This window comes from Coloeus monedula, assembly GCF_965178545.1.
Source record: "Coloeus monedula genome assembly, chromosome: 1".
NCBI classification, from domain to species: Eukaryota; Metazoa; Chordata; class Aves; order Passeriformes; family Corvidae; genus Coloeus; species Coloeus monedula.
In genome coordinates, this window is record NC_138781.1 from 59,254,025 (window position 1) to 59,278,018 (window position 23,994).

At 39.2% G+C, this 23,994-nt stretch overlaps 1 protein-coding gene across 3 annotated transcripts in view; it reads right to left on the reverse strand.

Annotated features, from left to right (window-relative positions):
• The window catches only part of NFX1 (nuclear transcription factor, X-box binding 1), a 103,336-nt gene that overhangs the window by 13,353 nt on the left and 65,989 nt on the right, over nucleotides 1-23,994 (reverse strand). For all 3 annotated transcript variants that reach the window (XM_082291204.1, XM_082291203.1, XM_082291202.1), the window contains 9 exons: nucleotides 23,809-23,917; nucleotides 18,541-18,660; nucleotides 17,763-17,842; nucleotides 17,198-17,428; nucleotides 16,841-16,914; nucleotides 14,151-14,252; nucleotides 11,869-11,910; nucleotides 11,385-11,483; nucleotides 6,312-6,378 (listed from right to left, as the gene is read on the reverse strand). In XM_082291204.1, coding sequence (XP_082147330.1) covers nucleotides 6,312-6,378; nucleotides 11,385-11,483; nucleotides 11,869-11,910; nucleotides 14,151-14,252; nucleotides 16,841-16,914; nucleotides 17,198-17,428; nucleotides 17,763-17,842; nucleotides 18,541-18,660; nucleotides 23,809-23,917 — 924 coding nt within the window. The remainder of the gene's footprint in view (nucleotides 1-6,311; nucleotides 6,379-11,384; nucleotides 11,484-11,868; nucleotides 11,911-14,150; nucleotides 14,253-16,840; nucleotides 16,915-17,197; nucleotides 17,429-17,762; nucleotides 17,843-18,540; nucleotides 18,661-23,808; nucleotides 23,918-23,994) is intronic.

The window sequence follows — 23,994 nt, forward strand, 5'->3', positions numbered from 1 at the left end:
TGGACCAGAAACTGTGGTCAACCATTTCCGGAAGTCTTCAGGATAATCACATGCTGACAGAATATTATCTTTCCTTTGCAATTAACAGTAATAAACCTCCCAGCTATTACAACACTTCCAGCATAGACAAAAGAATTTGAAGAACTCTACAGATTCTGTACCTATTTATGATGACTAGTATGCTTGGTTTAAAAAAGTGGTGATGGTTCCATGCTCTGAAAAACATCACAATTCTTGTCCCTGTGAAGGCAGAGCTGGATATACATGTTCTCTGTCTTTTCTGCTTACATATATCAACCATGAAAACTCTGCTGTGCTAGACAGAGTATATATTGATTAGTGTAGGCCAGAGATGTTTATGAGGAAAGGAAAGTCATATACAACAGAGAGAGTTGAATCATGTTAATGTTAAAACTTTTAAGTATCAAAATCCTTTTTATTACTCATTTCTCCAGTTAAACTGAAGTGGGCATCTCCAAAGGGACAATGCAAAAAAATAAAAAAGTAGATGTAAAATGAGTAAGCCTAAGTAACAGTAATCAGTATCAAAGACATAGTACTGATGCAGGCAGAGCTACATGAATGCTTGATAGATTAGCATGCAAAATACTTTTAATACAAGTAAAGTTTCACGTCTGGAAACAAAGAAAACAAGACACATATTTAGTCAGAGAGTATTTAGGGATCATTAATAAACAAACAACCAAACACAGACTCAAGCATAAAGAGGACTTGAGGATTATGGCAGAAGAACAACTAAAACCAGTCTCTGCATAACACCATGTCACACATATTAATTCAATCTTTAGCTACATAAACCTGTGGGTTGCAAGATGAAACACGACTCTCACAAGAGAGAAAAGAAAGCATCTGAGACTTTAACAGAAATAGAAAGAAAAGCTATGCAAGAAAAACTGAGTACAAGTGCAAATTAACTTTATAGTGCATGGGAAATATTCCCTTTTAAACCATACATACCACGATTTTGAAGGAAAGGAGAGTCGGAGCATGGCCTCCACACATGCTGTCACTTCTAGCTTCAGGACAGGCCAGGAGGACACATGGAACTACAGGCTGGTCAGCTTCACCTCAATCCCTGGGAAACCTCCTCCCTTTTGAAATCTAACTTGATTTTGGGGAGCTTTCTGGGAGCTTCTCATACCTTTATGGAATAGCAATTCCCTACAGCCTGATGGGTAGGATGGTACAGAACTGATCCTTGAGATACTGAACCGTCATGTGACCCTACATGGTTCATCCTAATCATGATAAAAGCTGGGTACACTGGGTAATTCTCCCCTTAGGTCAGACAAGGAAATGACTGAGATGTGCTTTCTTTTCATATTTTCCTTCTCTTCTCCAATGCAGATGCTCCTTAACAGACACCATTTCTCTGCTTTGCACAATCACTATTCAACAAATCGTTTGCACTGGGAACTAAAGCACTGGAGATGTTCTTGAGCTCTCTGGTATTCTTGTTCTGGCATGTTTGATGTCACTAATCGCAAATGTAAGACCTGTGGTTGCCTCTTTTTAAAAGTAATTACATATCTTGGTTTGATATTAGTATAAGCATATATTTGGTATATGCAATTATATATAGAAAGACATATGTGTACATACTTGTATATATAAGTATGTATGATAAAGGTAATGTATAAAGGAATATGCAAAATAGGATAACCACAGGTAACACAACACTAGGCGAATTATTCTTAGGTAAAACATACAGATAACAAACAATTATTCTATGCACCTGCTTCCAAGTGTCTGAGGTTGGAGGGACCTGAGTATAATTAGCATAATCTGCACCCCAATGAACAAGAAATTGAGCCAACAATATGGGATAAGGGGTGGAATGTCTTGGGGTGACCTTATGATGTGTATCCCATATCGCTGCCTATGCCCAGAAATTAATTTTTGTGCCTTTCTATGCCTCCAAACTGAGCCTGAGAGGGGGAAGAGGAAAAAAACTGAGCAAAACTTTCTCAAAGCAGTTTGCAGCTCATTCAAGGTCATATAAAAATAGCAGGTTTTTTTCCCCCCAGCTGCGGCAGGGGAGCGAGGAAGCACCCGGCTTGCTGTTTTCCAGTCAGCTTTTGGCCAATTGTTGTCAGTTTCTCGTTCTCCGGAGAGAGACTGAGAGTTGGACTTTGCTTTTCCTTCTCTGGAATTCCGGATTTTCTCCCTTTCCTACTGGACTGCTTTCAACCTCAGAGCACATTGGGAGGACTTTCCACCGGGCACAGAGGGCCTGGCCCTGGGCCAAGCCCCAGCTCCGAGGAGACCAAAGGGAGGACTCTAACACTTTCCCAGGTTTCTTCTCCACAGGGAGAGATTTTATTACTTAGCATTATTATCCTTTTCCCATGTGTTTGTTAAATAAATAGCTTTTATCTCTTTCACTTTCCTTTGAGGAAAATTTATTTTTTCCTGAACCTGGTGGGGGAGGGGTGGTTGTGCCTTCTCTCAGAGGATATGTTTCTAAATTTGGCCAAACCGGTACACAAATGAACTGGGAACTCCTGTTAATACTGAAACAGGAAATACACAGGAGACTGAAGCAGTGTCAGGCCACTTGAAATGAACATAAATAAGTTGTAAGAGTAAGTAGAAATGAGACAACGAAGGCCAAGGGCCATCTGGAATTACATCTGGCCAAGGATGTCACGGACAGAAAGAAAGGCTTCAAATACATCAAAAACAAAAGGAAAAGTAAGGATAATGTGGGCCTATTACCAAACAGAGGGGGGAACCTAGTAAGAGAGGACACAGAGAAGATGGAGTATGTGAACATCTTTGCATCAGTCTCACTGACAAACCCTCAAGAATCTCTGACTCAGGAAACCAGGGTAAAAGAATGTTGGAAGGAAGTTTCTGTTGGTCTAGGACTGGGGTTAGAGAACACCTAGGCAAACTTGATATCTGAAGTCCATGGGCTCTGATGGGATGCATCCCTGAGTGCTGAGAGAGCTGGTGGACATTACAGTGAGGCTCCTTACAATCATCTTTGAAAGGTCATGGCGGTTAGGAGAGGTGCACGAAAACTTAAAGAAAGCAAACATCACCCCAGTCTTTCTTAAAGGGCAAGAAGGACTCTGAGGAACTATGGGCCAGCCAGTCTGTCATGGTTTGACACTGGCTAAATGCCAGGCACCCATGAAAGTCACTCACTTACCCTCCCCTGCTACAGCTGGGTAGAGGAGTGAAAATTTAACAAAGGCTCATGAGCTGAGATAAGGACTGGGAGAAAGCACTCCAAGGGCAAACCAGGCTCGACTTAGAAAGTCAATTTATTACTAACAAAATCAGAGCAGGATAATGAGAAGATAGGTCTTTTTAAAGGCTTTTTTCCCCAACCGCTCCCTCCTTCCCACTGACAGCATAGGGAGTGGGGGTTTTGGTCAGTTCATCACCCAAGCTCTTCTTCCACTTGGCTCAGGAAGAAAAGTCATTCACCTGTGAGACTGTGGAGTCCCTTCCCACAGGAGACAGTTCTCCACGAACTCCGCATGGTTCCAATCTCACAAGCAGTGGTCCTCCCAAAACTGCTGCAATGTGAATTCCTCCCACAGGCAAACAATCCTCCCAAAACTGAGGCGTGGGTCACTCTTCCACAGGTTGCAGTCCTCCAAGGACAGGCTGCTCCACCTTGGATGCAGCGGCCCCCTCTCTCCACCAGGTCTCCCACAGGACCACAGCCTCTTCCAGGCATCCACCTGCTCTGGTGTGGGCACCTCCCCCATGGGCTGTGGATGGATCTCTGCATCCCCTATGGAACTCCATGGGCTGCAGGGCTGCCTACTTCATCATGGTCATCACCATGGCCTGTAGAGGAATCTCAGCTCTGGTGCCTGGATCCTGCCCCTCCTTCTCCACTGACCTTGGTGTCTCCATGTTGTTTCCCTCACATACTCTCACCTCCTCCTCTTCTCCAGCTGGAATTAAAACTGCGCCACCACCTTTGTTTTGATTTCTTCTTAAATATGTTATCACAGAGGCATTAGTATCATTTCCAATTGGTCCAGCTTTGGCCAGTGGCATGTCCCTCTTCAGAGCCATCAGGGACTGGCTCTGCCAGACATGGTGGAAGATTCTTGCAGCTTCTCACAGAAGCCACCTCTGTGGCCCCCCCACTACCAAAAACCAGGCATTGCAAAACCAATGCACAGTCTCACAGTCTCTGGAGAGGTGATGGGGAATGGTTCACCCTCAAGGTCATCGTCGTGGGATGACAAGAAGGTGATCAGGATTAGTCAGTATGGATTCACCAAAGGAAAATCATGCTTAACCAATCTAACTGTATGATAAAACAACTGTTTATCCCCTGGCTAGATAAGGCAAGAGCACTGAATATTGTCTACCTGGCTTTTAGGAAGATTTTTGACACTGTGTCTTGTGACATCCTCATAGTTTAACTCAAGAAGTGCCATGTGGATGAGTGGACAGTGAGGCGTATTGAGAACTGTCTGAACAGCAGATCTCAGAGGGTTGTGATCAGTGGCAGAGAGTCGAGTTGGAGGCCTGTAACTAGCGGTGTTGCCCAGTGATCAGTACTGGCTTTAATATTGTTTTAACTTACACATCAGCGACTTGGATAAAAGAGCAGATGCCTCCCCAGCAAATTCACTGACGACCCAAAGCTGTGAGGCGTGGCCAACATCCCAGAGCAGTGCGCAGCCCTTCAGAAGGATCTCAACAGGCTGGAGGGATGGGCAGAGAGGAATTTTCAGAAATTCTTTAAGGGCAAGTACAGAGACCTGCACTCAGGGAGGAAGAACCTCATGCACCAGTATAGGCTGGTGGAAAGCAGATCTTCAGACAAGGATCTGGAGATGCTGATAGGCAGCAAGCTGTCCATGAGACAGCATTGTGCCCTTGTGGCACAAAGCCAATGACATGGTGCACTAGGAAGAGTGTGATCAGGAGGTCATGAGAGGTGATCCTGCCCCTCTACTCAGCCCTCATGAGGCCTCACCTGGAATGCTGGAATGTCCAGTACCGGGCTGCTCAGTACAAGAGAGAAATGGAGGTCCTGAAGCAAGTCCAGCAGAGGGCTACAAAGATGATAGGGGACTGGACCATCTCATGAGGATAGGCTGAGAGAGTTGGGCCTATTGTACCTCAAGATGAGATGACAGATAAGATTCTATTTATTATTAGGTTTTTTTGTCAATAAGTATCTGAAGATGGAGTGTCAGGAGGATGGAGCCAGGCTCTTCTTAATAGTGCCAGCCAACAGGAAAAGAGGCATCAGGCAGAAACTGATGCACAGGAAGTTCCACGTGAATATGAGAAAGAACTTCTTTACTGTGCAGGTGACTGAGCACTGAAACAGATTGTCCAGAGAGGTTGTGGAGCCTCCCTCACTGGAGATACTACAGAACTGTCTGGATGCAATCCCATGCAATATGCTCTAGGATGACCCTTCTTGAGCTGGGAGGTTGGACTGGATGACCCAACTGGGTCCCTTCCAACTTTACCTGTTCTTTAGTAACTAGACACAGATTGACTTATTTTTAGTCTTTCATTCTAATGATGAAAACAACGGGCAAGAACACTAGACAGATGGACAATCACCAACATTGTTTAAGAAATATCCTCCATAATTTTTTTAAGGAATAATGTTAAATAACTGTCCTTAGGGCCTAGGGGGATCAAAACTATGCTTTCTACAGTAGATTAGGTCCTTCTTGAGCTAAAGGCAACTGAGAATAGTATAGTTTACATGGTCCTTTGAACCACATATACTGGGTCTTTCATGGAGCAGCAGCAAGCTAACCTGGCAGACCTGAAGGTGGTATCACTGAAAAACATATGATTATGTCTGTGGTATCAGCCTCTCTAAGTATACTGGAGTCTCTCAAACACTGTGACTGAATCCAGGTTTTTTTATAGAAGGAGGACAACCTCATACACTGGCAAATATAGGAAGGTATGAAAAAATTCGTGAGCAAGTTCCACTGCAGGGATAAGAAGTACCTAGGCTTTCCTCCTCAAAGTCTGAATGTTTAAACATCATCTTTGACAATATTTTATTAATGGAGAACCAAAAATTGATGATCATCCATTGGTGCATTAACACCTAGCACTGCTTTAATCCTTAAGCAAGGTTTGGCACCAAAGTGATCCTGAACTACTAGGTCTCCTAAAAATTTTTTTCTTTTTACAATTAAACTGTGCATTATATTGGAGCGCAAACAGATCTGGTGTCAACTCATAACTATGAGTATTAATAAAGTTTAGTAATATCAAACTCCCCCCAAACGAAACTAATTCTAAGAATCTATACAGAGTATCTGAATACTGACCTTATTCACAGCTTCCACAAGCATTCTCATTTCCTTCTCAATGTCACTGACAAATTTTATATCCTTCCTGCAAAAACAGCATTCTAGGTTAACAAGGCAAGAGAGCGTACAAAGATAAAGTATCTTCATATTTTGTAGTATTTTTCAACAAGAACAAAATTAAAGAACACAATTGACGGAAGCAGACGCTTCATTCACATTAAAAGACTGTTAGAATGTCATCACTATTTACAAAAATAATTATTTCCCCTTCAACAACTGGAACCCAGAATAAAATGCTGTGACATGGCTCTACTGTCTGACAATCCAATTCTACATTTTCAAATGAATAATGTAGATGTTAAAGTTGCCATTTTGGTGTTTTTAAGTTACTTGTCATTAATTTACTTAATTACAATATATGATGAGACACAAAAATGGGAACAGGGTAAACAGAGTGGAGCTCTTTTCCAAGACAGAGGAAAAGTTCACTGATTTTGGTCTTCAGCTTGCCTAGCACAACAAATTATTAAGAATGCATGAAGCAGCATAAAGCTACTCGCAAGCAAACAAAACATTCTTGATGTGAGATACTAAGGATTTGTTTGAAGTATTTTTTTGTAACTAGCTTCATCACAGTACTTCAAGTCTTTCACTTATGGGCAAACTTTGTGCTCTGTTCTTAAATAAGCAGGTAAACCAGCTTTAAAAGGAAGGCTGCTATTTTTTAGGCTACCATCCCCATGGCGAAAAAAGGCTACCTGAAGATTTCATATCTCAAAGCTGGTTAGGAGTAAATAATTCTTCAAAAACCAGGCACTATTCCGTATCAACACAGTACCACTTTGTGAATGATGTCAGAATTTAGCCAGTCAAGAAGTGCCTGCCAAAGCAAGCATAACTATCTCTGGCAGATGACCTACCAAAGTTCTGGATGCTGAAGTGAATGTATCATCAAAAGACCAAGGGGTCTCAAACAAATGTGCAAAACAACAACATTGAATAGCTCAGCTACCAACATCACTTGATCAGATAAAATGGACTTAGCCCATCACTGGTAAACCTTCAAGGTCTAGCAACAGTACATGGACACTGCATGTAGCTATGAGAATTCCTGGGTCTTCAGTAGAGTTTAACACTGGGAGAATTGGAAAAAGGACATGAACTGGTAGAGCTAAAAAGAAAGGGGCCTCCAGACACCTACAGTGTGAAACACAGAGTCAGCTCATGTAGTATGAGGCTTTGGAAAGAATATTGCAGAAATAATTTCAAGTTCAAAAAAACCCCAATCCACAAACAAAAAAAACCCCAATCCAACAACAAAAAACCCAACCAAAACCACCAACACCTTCAGGATTTAGAGGGTTAGAAAGCATGAACTACACAGAATACCAACCATGAACACCCAAATTTCAAGGTGAAGTGATCATGGCAGTTAAGAAAAAAATGTATCAACTATCCAGTGAGAGGGTCCACAAGGATCTGATGTATAATATTTAAAAGCGTACTAAGGAACCAGCTAACACACTGAGGGATACATAAAAATAAAAAAAGCCCCTCAGGAGCCTATAAAACCACAGATATTCATAGTGCATACAGTGGGGTCTTGCACAGCCAGTGACAAAACAAGAAAATTATTTTCTGTGTAGCTCCAGGTGGGTAGATACATCAGATATTCTCTCTTACTCCAGTAGTCTTTAATTCATCAAATAACAGCCTCAACATCATCCATGTCCAGTTGGACACTGATACTTGTGCCAGTCTGTTCTCCAACTTCATGTGAACAGATCAACCTGAGCATTTGTTTACTCTATGTGTATATATTTCTGGAGCTTCTTAAAAGGTCAGTGCTGAGGTGTCCAGCCAGTGGATCTGTACCCCCTGATCTGTGCTCAGTTGGTAGTCATCTCCATGCTACAAGATGGATACCCCTTGGCAGCAGAGTATCTCCTCATGTAAAGCTATATGGTGGAGAGACTTCTTTTGACTCCTTATCAGATCCTGACAAACGCATCAGCAAGATCAGCATGCAGCAGCACTACCACACTATTCCTGGTGCCCCCTTCTCCTGTCACTGTCCTACAAAGGAGACATATTATCTTGGCATGCTTACACTCGCTTATCTTCTTCCTGTTACCTGGAGTTGCACTGCATTTTGGGAGCTTCAGGGTTCTGTCATTAAAGACTACACCTCAAAATCCTCAGGAGTTCTTACAGCTTTCTCAAGTTTTCTTCATTTTTACGTATGCATTTCTTTCAGCTCTTGACAATATATCAGCTACACAGACCAATTAATTGCCTAAAGAAGGTAACATGGCATTCTAGTAATGACTTTGGCAGCTGCTGCCTTCTTGAGGCAGTGACTCTGAATGTACAGGGAGGCAACTGTTGAGTTTTTCAATCATTCTAAGATCCTGTATGTAACTTATGCTCTGCAGAAAGCCACAAGCCCTGAACTCCTGCATTAGTGGAGTGATGCACTCAAGCAAGAATAAATTAATCTGTCAGAAATTATTCAGAATGTTGAACCATCTGAAAACCATACTGTAACAGATACTGATGCCATGATGATTTTTTTTCTTTTTTTATATATACCTTTTATATACCCTTTTACATAGCTTTTTTGTATCCCCAGTGCTTTTAGCATGCATACTTGTTGTAGAGGAATTCCTTGTGGAACGGGGACATACGATACCCCAGGAGAGCTTGGGCACCCCAGGGCTGTTGCAGAAGTACCCCTGACGGGGCCTCAGGTTTGCAAGGCACCTGCTAGCCGGCAGCCTTGAACAGCCTTGGGAAAAGGTATACACTGGTCAGCTCCCCCGCTGCTTAGTGGCTTTCTCATGGGAAAGGGGCGTGAACTTTGCAAAGTATAACTTGGTGTAAGTAAACAATAAAACGGGAGTACGATGCTCAAATCGTATCAGTGTTCATGTCGTGACTCTGGCTGGTTCCCCTGCACCCGGGACACAACCCCCCCCCCCCCCCAACTAAAACTTGTAATTCCTTAAGTCTGATAACAGCTTAGACCCAATATTCCGTTAAGCCAGGAGACCAAACATCCTGGAGGCCTTGCAGTTGGAGGCCAGAAAGCCCTATGCCATCCTGAGAAACCAAGGTCTTCCCTAGAACATCCTGTAAACTAAGATAGGTCCATCCAGGGGGGGATTCCTCAGGATGGGGGGTTCATTTGAGCCTCTCATTAGGTAATCTTTGATAGATCAGCTAATTTGCAAGGCCTATAAATTGTATACACAATCTATCATGTGTGTGCATTTTGGCACGTTCCACCTGGACGAAGTGGTGCACCTTAACGATCCTTAAATAAATACCGAAGTTAAAAACCCCTTTTCCCTTAAACCATGTTTGGTTCTTAATTTTAAGACCAGGGTAAGGCAACAACACAATTTCTCGATCCTGCCATCATAATGGAAAGACAAATCTTCTGCTAGACTACTGAGATAAAAGATCATCAGGAGTAGTCAAGGAAGTAAATTCATAAAGCCATAGATTCACAAATCGCAGACTGCTGTTCCTGTGAAGAGCTACTATACGTTACTATAAGGAGAAACTCATTTATCTTTAAAACTAGATAAATGAAATCCAGCAATTCAATGCACAAAGTAATTGACTTGAGGACTAACAAAAACTTTTGCTTTAGCTATGAATCAGTAAGAATAGCACTGGTGTATTAGTTTATTGTAAATTACCAGTGTAAAGTGGCTACAAAGGAAACACAATTAAAATCACTGCTAGAATGAGGAGGAGTGTGGAAGCATTAAGGCTACTTTTTAAGGTATCTGTTTGACCATCGGCAATATAGTGCATGACCATGGTCAGTTCTGTTCATGAAAGATGAACACTGCACTATGGGTAGTGGCTGGCAGAAAGACAAGATAGAATTGTAATCCAAAAAACCACAGTAGACTACACACACAATGCAAAATTTTCACTTATTGTACTGAAAGTGTGTGCAGTGTTTTCTGAAAAAGGTAAAGGAAAACATACTCTATACACAACTAAGATAACAGTCCTTATAAAATAGCACTTTTAAGCGCAAATACTAATAAAAAAACCAGTAGCTCCACAATGAAAACATTCAGCTCCTATTTTACAGTAGCCTCATCAGTTGGAAGTAAAGAAGATGTAACTTTTAAATTCTGAGTGGTTGCTTATGTAAAATTTTCACTTATCTCAACATATCAACAAATTAAATAAAGGATTTTCAAGCAGCAAACATCCTTACAAAACCATGATATTTACGCAGCATTAGAGTACTGGAGCAAGAACAAAACATATTAAGCTGTTCTAAAAAACTTAGACCTGGTAAAAACCAACGTCATGCCTACAAACTCATACAGGAGTAAAAACTCTTAGATGACATATAATCTAAACATCTTTTTAAAAATTTGTCTGATCCCTCCCTGTCATTCCAGATTGCAAAGTATTTATTGATGTGATGATTTTGGTATTACCTTGATTTCACATTGTCTCATTTTAGGGTGCCTCAGTCTAGCAATGCTCTATGCAGTCACACTGGCATAGGCTTTGCTCTGCATCCAATGTTTTATTAATTCCATTTCTTTATTTTTAAAATAAAAGCAGTAAGGCAAAAAAGTAAATGAGACTGGTGGAAAGAACAGCAGTCTATGAGAGCATATTTCATTATTTTGCCATCATTTTTTTCTTTGTTTTGAAATGTTTATAAGGAACACTGAGGTGAAAGCTGATTCTGCGTAAAAGCAGTAGAGATGTGAGAAGTACAGGTACTGATTCATAGTTACAATGGTGTAAAATGATGTTCCCATTCTAAATCTGGTCCTTTTCTGGTTACAGAAAAAAGCAATCTGTCAGGCACTTTTTACTTTTCATTATATATACTTTATATACTTTATATATACTTTTCATTATATTATACTTTTCATTTACATACCATTTTGGAGGTCTTGAGAAGTGCACATAAATTCCTTTGCCTCCTTGGCCATCTACTGCCAAGGCAGTTATTTTTAGAAGAGTAAATAGAACTGTTCTGCATTTCCCATCTTGCTCTCAACACTGTTGACTTATGACACCTGCCATCATTAGAACACATACCTTGCATCTTCTTTTAAAAGGTCACTGTACTTTGGTCCAGAAGAACGGATATTAAAAGGATCAGAATTATCATCTATTTCAAGAGCTTCAGCAAGGCGCCTAAATTTGACGGTAGGAGGAAAAAACCCCAAAATATAAACAAAAACATAAGCAAACAACAAAAAAAAAAACCCCAAACCCCATATAAATCCCAACCTTCCATACATGTCATCAAAGAATAAAGTTACAGGTTACTAATACAAATAAATAGCTTGCAAAAGATATGGTCTGCACATTTCAAACTACTCATTTAGAACTAGAATATTCTAGCAAGATTTCTGATCACTCAATATAGATCTTCGTAACAGGAATCATCTCCACACTTATCTGTTCTCTAGGTCATGCAGAAAATAATTTCTTATCCACATGGCATTAACTTTCCAAATCTAGACTACTTCCGTTAAAAAAAAAAAAATAAAAAAAAGCAAGCAAGTTAATTGCCCACCTGTTCCTCTGAAGAGCTAAGCATTCCTCATCGCACTGCAACCTGAATTATGAAAGAAAAATACAATTGGAATCACTGCTGCTACTCATACTTTTCAAGGTGTAGCTTGCTGGTGTCATATTATCAAGTCTAAAGAAGTAACAAGAGTGTGTGCGAATAGTTTATTGTATTAGAACAAATAGTAGAGCTAAAAATAAAGAAGCAACAAAGATCTTTGAGCAGCCAATCCCTTCTCCTGGTCTTGAACAGGAATAGCAATTACCAAAGCCGTACAGGAACTGAGGAAAAAAGCTTCTGAACTAGATGTTTATTGGCAAATTTTATCATTTGAGAGAAGAATGAAGTTGATAGGAGCACTGAAGGGATGCTAGGAAGGACTGGGAATCAGCAATGGAAGATGTCACTTACTTGTATGAATCAGAAAAAATTAACAGTCAGGAAAAAGAGGAAAGTTAGACGTATATGGAGGATTGTGATGAACCACAAACATCAGTATTTCCACTGAATTCCTAATTTCTAGTGTCAGCAGAGTTATGAATTTCAGTTTTCTGTCTTGTCTTTGAAAGGTATTTCATAATTTTATTTTGAGGGATTAAAATGTTGAGAAGAATCAGGAGTTCCCCAGAATTTCAGTGGCAGTTACAAACTTCTTCACGTTAGACTGTTGAAGTTAATTAATTCTCTTGATAATAGTTACTTACATTAAAAAAAAGAAATTCTACAGGGGAAACAGGTTCAAACTGGTTTATTCAGTGGCATGTATTATCTTTGGAGACAAATAGTTCCAGGATCCAGAACTTCTGATGACTTTCTTGAAGGAGACAGAAGAAAATGAACATACTTGCACTCTTAAGATCGACCCAGTACTGTTTAAAAATCATTTGCTTGAAGAATTATCCTCTAAAAGAGGAACGTAGCAATTTAGAGAAGCTACTCTAGGTCTGATCAAATTTGTCACAAGAAAAATCCCAAGCCCTAATAAGAAATCTAAGCTAAAGTATAAAATGTCTACAGACAGGACAAGAGAGTGAAACAAAAAGAAAATCCCTGCAGCTTGCAGAAAACATTCTTTTATTGTAAATGAATGAAGTAGATTTGTACACTACTTTAAAAATACAGGAGTTTGACAATAAACTAGAAATTTTAGACTAAATATTCTATGTACCACTGCCTCTTTTCCCCCTGCCCCAGTATTCGGTAGACAAAAAGAGAGAAGGGAGAATACTTCCTCTGACAGTCCTTGAATAAAGGCTACCTACCACAGTTTAGATATCATATTAGGAAAGACTTGTACAAAGAAAAGTCATCTCCGCTAATTTCAACTGTTCAAAGAAAGGACAGTGTCTGTCCACACAGAAAGGGATGTGTTAGTGACTACAACACAGTAGCAAAATTTCTTGAAGTATGCTGGCATTAGCTTTTGATACAGAAGTCATGAAGCAACTATATGGGAAATGTCACTATTTTGACTTTACACAATATAAAGGAACATTAGATTTTAACACAAGTAATAGACATACTCTGAAACAATAAAATTCAATATAAAAAAGAAGACATGGTAATAGAAATAAACTAAAACCAGTGATCAGGAACTCTAAGGGCAAAGATTTCAGTAAGTTTTCTGACAGAAGGATGTTGGAGAAAATTGACAAGTCCATAAAGAAATGACACCAAAAGTAAAAGGACAAGCTTATTTCAATCCTGAGGAACATCACAAAAAGAAAATCACCTATCTTATGCCACAAAATTAAAATCAGGTTTGTGGTGCCAGCCAGGATCAGAACACCAAAGCAGCAATCAAACTGAAATGCAAACGTAAAAAATTCTAAAAAGGGTAATACAAAAATATTGTAAATAGTAAGATGATGACTAGGAGAAAATATAGCATATCAATAATCCAGAAAGGAACACTTGATGGTGAAACAGAAGATAATAGCTATTGTCCTGTCTAGAACTGAAAAAAAATCCAGAGGAACTCCAACAAGTTGGCTGAGTAGAAAAAAACTCTGAAACCACAGTTGTATTGTTCCACACTTAATTATAATAACAACCAGACAATGAGAGAGAACTCATCCTACATGAAAGCAAAACCACAAACCACCACGGAACTGCAAAATACTTTTTTAGCAGTTTTGCTGAAGTAGTCAGGCTGCATAGGAAGACTGTAAGTCTTCCTAGTACTACAGCTGACTTTTTTATCACCATATTATGTATTATGCATGTCACCTATGCTTCAGGTACACACAAGGGCTTCAAATACTTTACTACATGTATCTCCTTACCTGGCCTGCTTCATTTCTTTTTTCGTAATAAGCCTACTGATTTCCACTGAATCCCCAAGCTGTAGATCTGTTAACTTAGTTGCTATAGATATAGCAGCTATTCTGAAAAAGAAGAGCATTAGACTTCATTTGAGGCAACACATAAACTTCTGAAAAGGTATATAAGGGTGCAGATTTAACCTCTAGGCGGAAGAAGTAAGACAGACCGATCATTTTCTCATCAGATTACAGAATGGAACTCGAGTTCTACATCACTGAGTTTTAAGAGTCTAATCTAGTTATATAAATCAAGAGTTCATTCTCATCTCCCTCAGCTGGGAGTAACACTAACAAATGGACATGCTTCTTATGCAAGTTGAAATTATGCAAGCCAAATACTTTTTCTCCTCACTTGCTTAATATACAAACTACAGCTGACAAAACAGCTTTAACTATCCTTTTATCTTATTCTTCCTTAACTCTGTGCAACTAAAATCTGTAAAGTGAATTTATAAAGTACTTAGAAATTTGCTTACAAAATACAGTTAACACAATCCACAAGGAAAGGACAAAATGCCTACTGAGATCATTACTATTTTCTTCATAAAGATTCTTCCTAATTCCCTTCAATAACAAGTCTTTCCGGTCTCCTTTGCTTGCTAAGATTTGTATAACTAAAACACACAGGAATTTTTCAGGGAAATATCCCACAAACTCCTAAAAATGAAATATTGTATCCTCTTGAACTATATTTTTCTGTTACATGCAGATAAAATGATACGTTTTGTTCTATATGTTTATCTCCGTATGTTTTGCATCACATTCAAAGAACCTACCACCTATCAGGAAGAAGACTAATCATATTACATAAAACAAAAAAATCACTGAGAGGCACCATCATATTTATCAGGTGATGCCAAAGTCTAGGTAATGGGACATGAGATGATAGCACATCATCATTTGCACCATATGTACAGATATGGCAGTAGATAAAGCACATATATTTCCTGTTCCCTTGGGCATTCTTTCTCCAACATTCACTGACAAAGCCCAAAGCTGTTTCATCACTTCTCTAACCTTTCTGAGAAAACCTGGATACTTGATTAATTTGCTAACCTTTATTTTGTTGCTTTTTTTAAAATATGGTTTTTGTTGCTGTTGTTTTGGTGTTGTGATAGGTAGGAAAAAAAGCCAAACTTATATCCACAAAATCAGAATATGTTAATCTTTCAGGTACCTGAACTGCAGGAGTTTTCAAACTTAGCTGGCACTAAATGCTGGTTCTGTTACTATCACAAGGCAAGAGTAATTTGTCTGCACATATGAACACATTTTAACTGATACAAACACTTGCTTTAAACAGAACAGTTTCTTTCCCTTCCTCTTGATTTGGGCTCTGATTAGAGAAATTATCACCTTACGCGTGCAAGAACACTCATTGGCTTCGAAGAACCATTTTCCTTGAATGAATATTATTGCAGTGCCTGAGCTATAAAACAGCAGAGAATTAACAGCCTTCAAAAATCTGGACTTGTATCTGGAGTATTCAAAAATCTGGACTATGTTATCTTTTGAACTTATAATTAATGACAAGCATTTCTCAATTTAAACTGGTATTTCAGAGTTGAGTCAGTCTTCTGATTTGCATTCATAGTGATGAAAATATCAAAATACCAAACTTCTGTACATGTATCTTGCATTCATCTTAGTATTGACTACAACTGTTCATAATTGTTTCTAATTAGCATATTTTTCTCCTTGTTTTCATTAGGTAATATTAAGTACCTAAGCTAAGCTATCTTCTGTCAGAACTTGAATATGGACAGCATACAGCAGAAACAAAACAGCATACCCTAAGTTGGACTAGGATAAAAAAAAAGGCCCACAGATACCAGTTCCAAATAAAACCATCATTAAGTAGCTTTCTTTGAACAACAGGAAGAATCTCTGACTTTTGTTAGTCACCTCACAACTAGGATACAAAGCAGAACTCTCCAGATTAACTTTTTTCACTCCCTTTCAATCATAGTCTCAGAATAAGATTTTTTAAAATGATTATTATTACTGTTTTGTTATATTAATTTCAAAAGTTCCAAAGCCCCACTTTTCTTCTTTTCCTTGTCCATTCCTTGCTCTCTTGCATATGAGAAAGAGAAGTAAGTCTAGAAATAGGGTCTGGAGACTATTGCAGTAGATTTGGGTAGGGCTCAGTTTGCATATTAAACCCCAAGATTTAGACGCCAAAGCTCTCCTGCCTAAATTTATCTATTTCAGAATTACTTTAAATCACTCTTTAGCATCCACCATCTCTACTGACTAGGTTCCAACACACATGATTGGAAACTCAGAGAGCAAGTCACACATGGACTGCAATCAAATACATTCAGGAGCCTGAATCTGGACTTGACAAATTCATCTGTACCTAATTGCTCAGTGTGGGTAGAATAGAGTTCCACATACAGGAGAGTCAAGCTTTGACACACCACCATAGTTAGATTAACAACAGAAAAAAGAGAAATGTGTTCTAATGCAGCATGGCTGGTATGAAAGCTCAAGGAAGTACCAAAAACCCCCCAAAACCACCATATGTCAAAGTACGAAAAACATGAAAAAGCTTGTGAACTAAATATATTTAGTCAAGTCTGCAATTTAATCAAACTGCGAAGCAGTTAAGTCCAGTAAGGAATTGAAAAAATTATTACTGTACCAACCTTTGATATGTATTGGATGCTTCTGAGCAAATCATACTCTCCTTTCTTCTTCCACATTCACATTGAAGATCAACCTGCCATATCACACAAGTGAGCAGCTTTTTAAAAGTTTTGTCTTTTTATGGCCATGGAGGGGTGTGAAGGATATAAATTTATTAATTTTAAAAGTCCCATTTTAGTGGAATAATGGCTAACTAAAACTGATGAATAGTTTTATTTTTAAAAAATCCGTATTTTAAGTTTACAGAAAAAATGTCATGCTATCAATATACAAACATGTCACAACTGTTACTGGCTGATAATTAAACCATACAATTCACCTGTGACTTTGCAGTGAATTTTCTTTGGGTATCTAACCTTTGCACAGCAGGATATTGACGGGCAGGGTGAAGAAGGATGACATGGAGCCATACATGGATGATTACAATATAGCCTTGGAATAATACATGGCTGTTTACACTCTTCATCTATAAGACATTCTCCTTTATGACAGATTCGTTTACATTTGTGCATTCCACATTTTAACATTTGATTGCAGCGAAGTCCACAGGAAATGTCAGTGAGATGACAAGGAATATTACTTCGCAGCTGAAAGAGGAAAGGAAAAAGATGACAACTAACAGTAAAAATTATCAATGGAAGTCTCAAAGTGCTTTTACTGTTCACACCTTCATTTGGCACTGCCCACATAAGCATCTTAATACTAAAAGGTCTTAGGTCAAAGAATGAGTTTTGCTTTATACTATAGCCCAATACAGCAGTTGGTTTGAATGCATTTGGAATAAAAGATTTACTTCTCCAATTTAATCACATTAAACTCCAACTCCAGTAAAATATTCCATTCCAAAGAAGCCACAAAAATCTAAGCCTACAGTCCTAAAAAACTGTTTAGTATTCAAAAATATTAGTTCTCCAGACTTACTTCATGCTTGCCCATACACCATTTCTGAGTGAGATAGGTACAGGGGGGACATTTCTCCTCACTGTGACATGAATGGTACACTGCAGTCACAGAAATATAAAAGTCGTAACAGTTTTATTAGCATACTTCAGTTGAATGCCTTAAAGGAGACAGTAAAGACTATTAAACATGAGTTTACATTTCAAAACTACACAATTTATGGGAAGGATGATGCTTCACACAAGAATAATATATTCTTAAAAAATTATGATGCCAAGTGTTAAGGTGAATATTCTCTATAATTTCTAAATTAAATAGTACGTAATTTTCTAACTTGTGAGTAGGGTTATATACTCTGGCAAAATTTGTCAGAAACTGTTGGACCCACGCTATTTATTTTGTGATCAGCCAGTGTAATTCCAAGGAACATAGAAACTAACTGTTCACTAGTTTATCCTACTGTTTCAATAGAGCACTTGATCTTTGGAATACAGCATTTAATGTGTTGCGACTATTAATAACAATAAGAAAAAACGCCAGTGTTTTTTACCAGTGAGAAGTACCACTAGTAGTACTCATTGTAAGTTTTTAGCTGGTTGGCTTTTTAGTGTAGACCCTTGGAAATCTATTTTCAAATAGACGTATGCATACTTTTCTACATTTTGATTAGAAGAACCCCAAATTAAAATAAAAAGAACTAAAAACAACCACACAACAAAACCAACCAACCAAAAAACCCGAACAAACAACAATAACAAAACGCCAAAAAACCCACTCAAAATGCAATGGCTTAACTCACCTGGATGATCACAGTCATGTGGCCTGGTGCATGTCTTTTTACACTCTGGTGGCTGAGTGCCACAGGGAACAGGGGGGTAAATCACAGATTCACCACAATAACAAGTTAACTCATCAAAACCTGAAAAAAAAAGTCAAATATATCCTAGTGGCTGCATGTATTTGCATGTTTCCTCTATGAGAAATCTTTACACAACATGCAAATGTTTTACTTCAGCTTTTTTTTATATTAAGCACTAGTATTTGAAATTAGTGAATTTATTAGCTTTCATGGCTCCTACAAGAAAACTAGACTCTGATGACTTCATTAGGAATTATGCTTTGCTTTTAGAGTGGTTCTTTCACATCAACATTTTGAACCAGAGCCAGCAAAATGCTCATATCAAGTTGAAAGCTTTGCTGTTCTACCTTTGATTTAAAAAAGGAGAGGTTGAATTCCCTTCCAGAAGGCCCATCACTGAAATTTTGTGTTCCAAACTTCCCGACATCACTTTTTCAGACCAGTGTTTAGATTCTGTCATTTTGCCAAGCCCTGAATATAGTACCATAAAGATTCCAAAGAAAATTATCAAAAGACAGCAAGTCTTTTTTATGGTATTTAGCATAACATGGATCCTCATAAGCATCTTATGAACCTGTCCAAATACTTCAAATCCAACTTTGTATGTTTTGGAAGTTCTCTGTCTTAGGCAGTACCCATTTTATTCTGAGTGCTTTTTTTATCTTCTGTTTTTGGGAAACAAGTTTTAAACTCTTAAAAGATCCAAATCTCAGTGATAAACAAAGTAATAGAACAACTGACATACACCACCCCAATGAAAACTGCACAAAAAATAATATAATTTTTTTCAGACTATAAAGAAACTGGCAGACTGATTGCAACGCAAACTACAGTTCGAACAGATAAATGTTTAGAAAAACAGAACACTAAGAAAACATTTGACATCATACAGAAAGAGATCTGAGAACAAAAAGAGAATATGATTGGTCGATAAAAGAATAAAGAGGTAGTGGATCAGGGAGAACAACAGCAAATGGTGGAGGAGGTAAGAGAATAAAGGGGCAACAAAAATACAAACCAACAATTCTAACCTGAAGGGAAGATGAGTGTTAAGGAAGCTTCTGAATTCATCAAGTTCTCTAACTCAGGAATCACCAGATTCTTCCTTCCTCGTCTACCAAAGCAAAACCTGTTGAACTCTAAACACCCAAATATTCCTACTGTCCCACTTCTATAGATATTGAAGGCTGCTAGATCAACATGCAGGTCCAGGCTAGAGCAAGACTCAACACACATTCCAGAGAGACGAGACACACAATAAATACATGGCAATAAGATGACAGATAACAGAGTAACACAAAGCCAGCTGAGTAACAACATTCATGTAAAGAGGAATACCAATAGCTAAGTCCTCTTCTTTCTCTTAAGCTCATCAGGACGGAAGCTTATTAGTGAAGACACACACACACACAAGACACACACACACACACACGTATACACAATTCATTCCAAATTCACATGTGCACCACATTCACGAATCTGAAATACTAGCAAAGGCTCTGTCTAATATCCATGCCTGGACAGACTCCTTTCCCAGTCACTGGCTGAAAACCTTGGGTATTTCCAGAGGCAGATCTCCTCCTACTAGCTATTTAATCCAGCTTTGAAGCAAGCTTGTTAGAAAACTGCGTGCAAACTCTCATCTTTCCATGTGCTGGCACCCAGATCAAGGGGTCGCTATAATTTACGATCCCATTCCCAGCTGCTCGCACATAGGATACATCAACCTGGTCTCTCAGTTGCTAGCATAAAGACTATGGGCTCTCATGATATGCAGCCAAGCTTCCAGCTGCTGGCACTCAAGAACTCTCACACACTGAACAGAGAATGGGACTACGTGGAAAGATATTAAATCTTAACTATGACAGGATAGACAGTGGACACGAAGTGCACAGATCTCTATCACATAAGTTGACCAACAGCTTCATTTGTCCAAATGGCGTCTTTTTATTTTTTATCTTCACTCGTTTGTCCATGCATCCACCTTGATTCCTCCCAAATAACCTAACAAAGTATTTTTTTCCCCATTAAAGTCACTTGAACTGGCTGGATGCCCTGCACTCACCAAAGCTGCTCTATCACTCCTTTCCACAGACAGAGGAAAGAAAATATAACGAACAGTTCATGACTTGAGATAAGGACCAGGAGAGGTCACTCATCAAATATAATCACAGGCAAAACAGACTCAACTTGGGGATACTAACTGAATTTATTTCTAATAAAATCAGAGCAGGATATTGAGAAGTAAAATAAATCTTAAAAACACCTTTCCCCCACCCTTCCCTCTTTCCCAGGTTCTACCTCCTGCCTGCCAGCGGCGCAGGGGTCAGGGAATGGGGCAGTTGATCACACATTGTTCTGGCATTTGATCAGGGAGAAGAGTCCCTCCCTGCTCCAGAGCTGGGTCCTCCCATGGGGAGCACTCCATTAATTTCTCCAACATGAGTCAGTCCCACATGCAACAGTTCTCCACAAACTGCTCCAGTGTGAGTCACTGTTCCATAGGGTGCTGTCCTTCAGGCAAAGCCTGCTCCAATGTGGTCCCCCCAGAGAGTCACAGGTTCTATCAGGGAACCTGCTCTAGTGCAAGGTCCTCTCTCCACAGGTCTGCAGGTCCCTCCCAGGAGCCTGCTCCAGCACAGGACTCCCACCAGTTCACAGCCTCTTTCAGGCATCCACCTGCTCCAGCATGGGGGTTCCTCTGTACGCTGCAGGTAGATCTCTGTATCCCTGTTTACCTCCATGGGGTGCAGGGGCACAGCTGCTTCACCATGGTCTTCCCCAATAGTTGCTATGCTTCAGTACCTGAGCACCTTCTTCCCCTCCTTTTTCATTGACCTTAAGTGTCTGCATAGTTGCCTCCTCTTCTCTCTGGCTGCAATTATATCTGTTCAATAACCTTTCTTACTGTTTAAATATGTTATCACATATTTAAGATACTGTCATTCCTTACTGGCTTGGCCTTGGCCAGTGGTGGATTCATCTTGGAACCAGCCAGCATTGACTCTGCTGGACATGGGGGAAGCTTCTAGCAGCTTCTCACAGAAGCCAATCCTGCAGTCCCTTGCTTCCAAAACCTGGATGCAAACCCACTACACTCACTGGTCCCAAGTTCAGCTACATCTGTACCCAAATCTGCTATTTCTGCTATCATTAGTGTGGTTATACCAGCATCACACAACTACCAGAGTTCTGTTGGCCTTGAGAAATTCCGCCCCCTAAAAGATTCCCTGTACCTCCCATCTCCAATTACTTGTGAAGCTCACACATCTCTCACCCTTATGGGTGAGGAATAGATGTGAAATTTCCTATTCGAAACTTTTTTCAGCTTTTCAATGTTTTTGCTGTGTTCAGAAACTTCTCAAGTCTGGTTATTTTTTATGATCTGTTTCATCAGTTAAATCTCAGGCCAGATCCTACTCATTTGCCCATGTATTTTGAAGTACAGCAGTTAGTAAAAGAATTGCAATTTTTGTCTAAGGAGACTAAATTACAATAAATTCCAGCAAATAAGAATGCTAGGGAGAACAAAATGTTATGGGTTAGAAGGAAGAAGCAGAAAGCAAAAGCTGAAAAGATTCTGAATGTCCATGGACTTTCTGTGGAAAGGAAGCATGGGAAAGAGTAGGGCTTTATTGTCCCTCACTACAGGTCTTGAAACAACCTATAATACTCTATGCTTCAAAGCTACAAATCTTCCTTAGTCCAAGAAGACGAAAGACCAGGCACCAAGGTCTCTGGAAGACCTGAATGTTAGACAGCCACACTAGTTGCTTTATATTGATGAGAAGTTATAGGTGAAGAATATTATAATGAGAAGTCCCTTACTTGCACTAATCAGGATAATGGGGACAGAGTGCAGAAACGTCTGATCCAAAGGGCAGCAATACAGTATCTGAAAACTTTTTTTTTTAAATGCACTGTCTCTAATGCTGACATTTTTTATTTTCCCCAAGAGATGTATTCCTGTCTTGAAGTAGATGGGGTATGCATAAAGAGACCCTGGCACAGAAAGGGACCACACTTATCAGCACTGAGGAAATACACTGGAAAAGTAAAGTAGCTGGGAAGCACACAGAGGTGTAGATGCACTCCAGTATTATATCTTGATGTCAGTCCTCACCATTCCTAGCAAAAACAGTAGTGGAGATGAAAGCAGGGGCAAGAAATCCAATCTAATGAGTAGGGAAATGACTTACAGCTGACCATGCCATGGCATTTGATACCATGGCTAATATAAGCCAACTGCAAAGTGCTGGCTAGACAGCTGAATCAGAGTCAAGAATGGCCTTCTGAGTGCTGAGAAGGACTCACATCAACTACAGGGTCAGAATCATATAGAATCATACAATGCATGCATCTGAAATCTCAACTAGCAGCATCCAGAGAAAGCAAGTGAGACATCTTTAAAGATACTGCTTAATTGATTTATCTCTGGACAGATTCAGAATTGGAAACTTCATGGACACAGAGATTTAAGCTAAACTACCATAATAATCTAGTTCCTGAAGTAGGTAGCTGCTTTTCCTGTATTCAGAAAAATTTCAGCAGGGAACATTAACCACTAGATTGTATCACATTCAACAATGAAGGCAATCCTTAGGTCTCCTTTAATCTGAGAGTGAAATACAATCCTCAAAAATATTGCAGCAATGTGGAGAATTTTAATTACCTTAATTATTAAACCCATGGAATTCAGTGAAGAAAAACAACTGCTCAGAAAAATCTCTGCATTCTGACTCAACTAGACCAGAAGTTACTACCAGGACCCCTGAGACATTAAGATGACTATTTTGCTTTGTAAAGAGAAATGTTTGGACAGACAAATATTTATTTTTCTAATGAGAGGTACAGTCAACATGCAAATCATACTCATAGGCTATTAAGACAGACTACAATGCTGTTTCAAGTACAGTGAGCTTCAGAGGCTCCAGCACCTTCTCTTTTCCAGGATGTTTCCATGAAAAGTTGGTCTCCATGAAGTGGAGGTCTTTGACTATATCCATATACATACAATATAGGAGAGACACATGTACTACTGCAGCTAAGACACTTTGAGCTGTAAACAGTATCCTTACAATCTACACCACCTTGTCTTTCTCCTTTTCACCAATGTGAAATAGATCACATTAACTGGTCAGAGTCAGACAGAGATATAAATGTATTTCTATAATAAATAACAATTATGTACTTTTGCACATAACTCACTTGTTTGCCAGCATGTTTGACAACTGCCCCGATGGCAGGGTTCTTCACATCTATGAAGCCCACAGTTGAGTTTACGACCACAAACCAAAGAACACTTATGTTCTGTGTCCTAAGAGAAGGCAAAAAAAGAAAAAGCAGAATTGAACTATAAACGCTATTGGTTATTTTTTTCTCTTTGAGGTCACA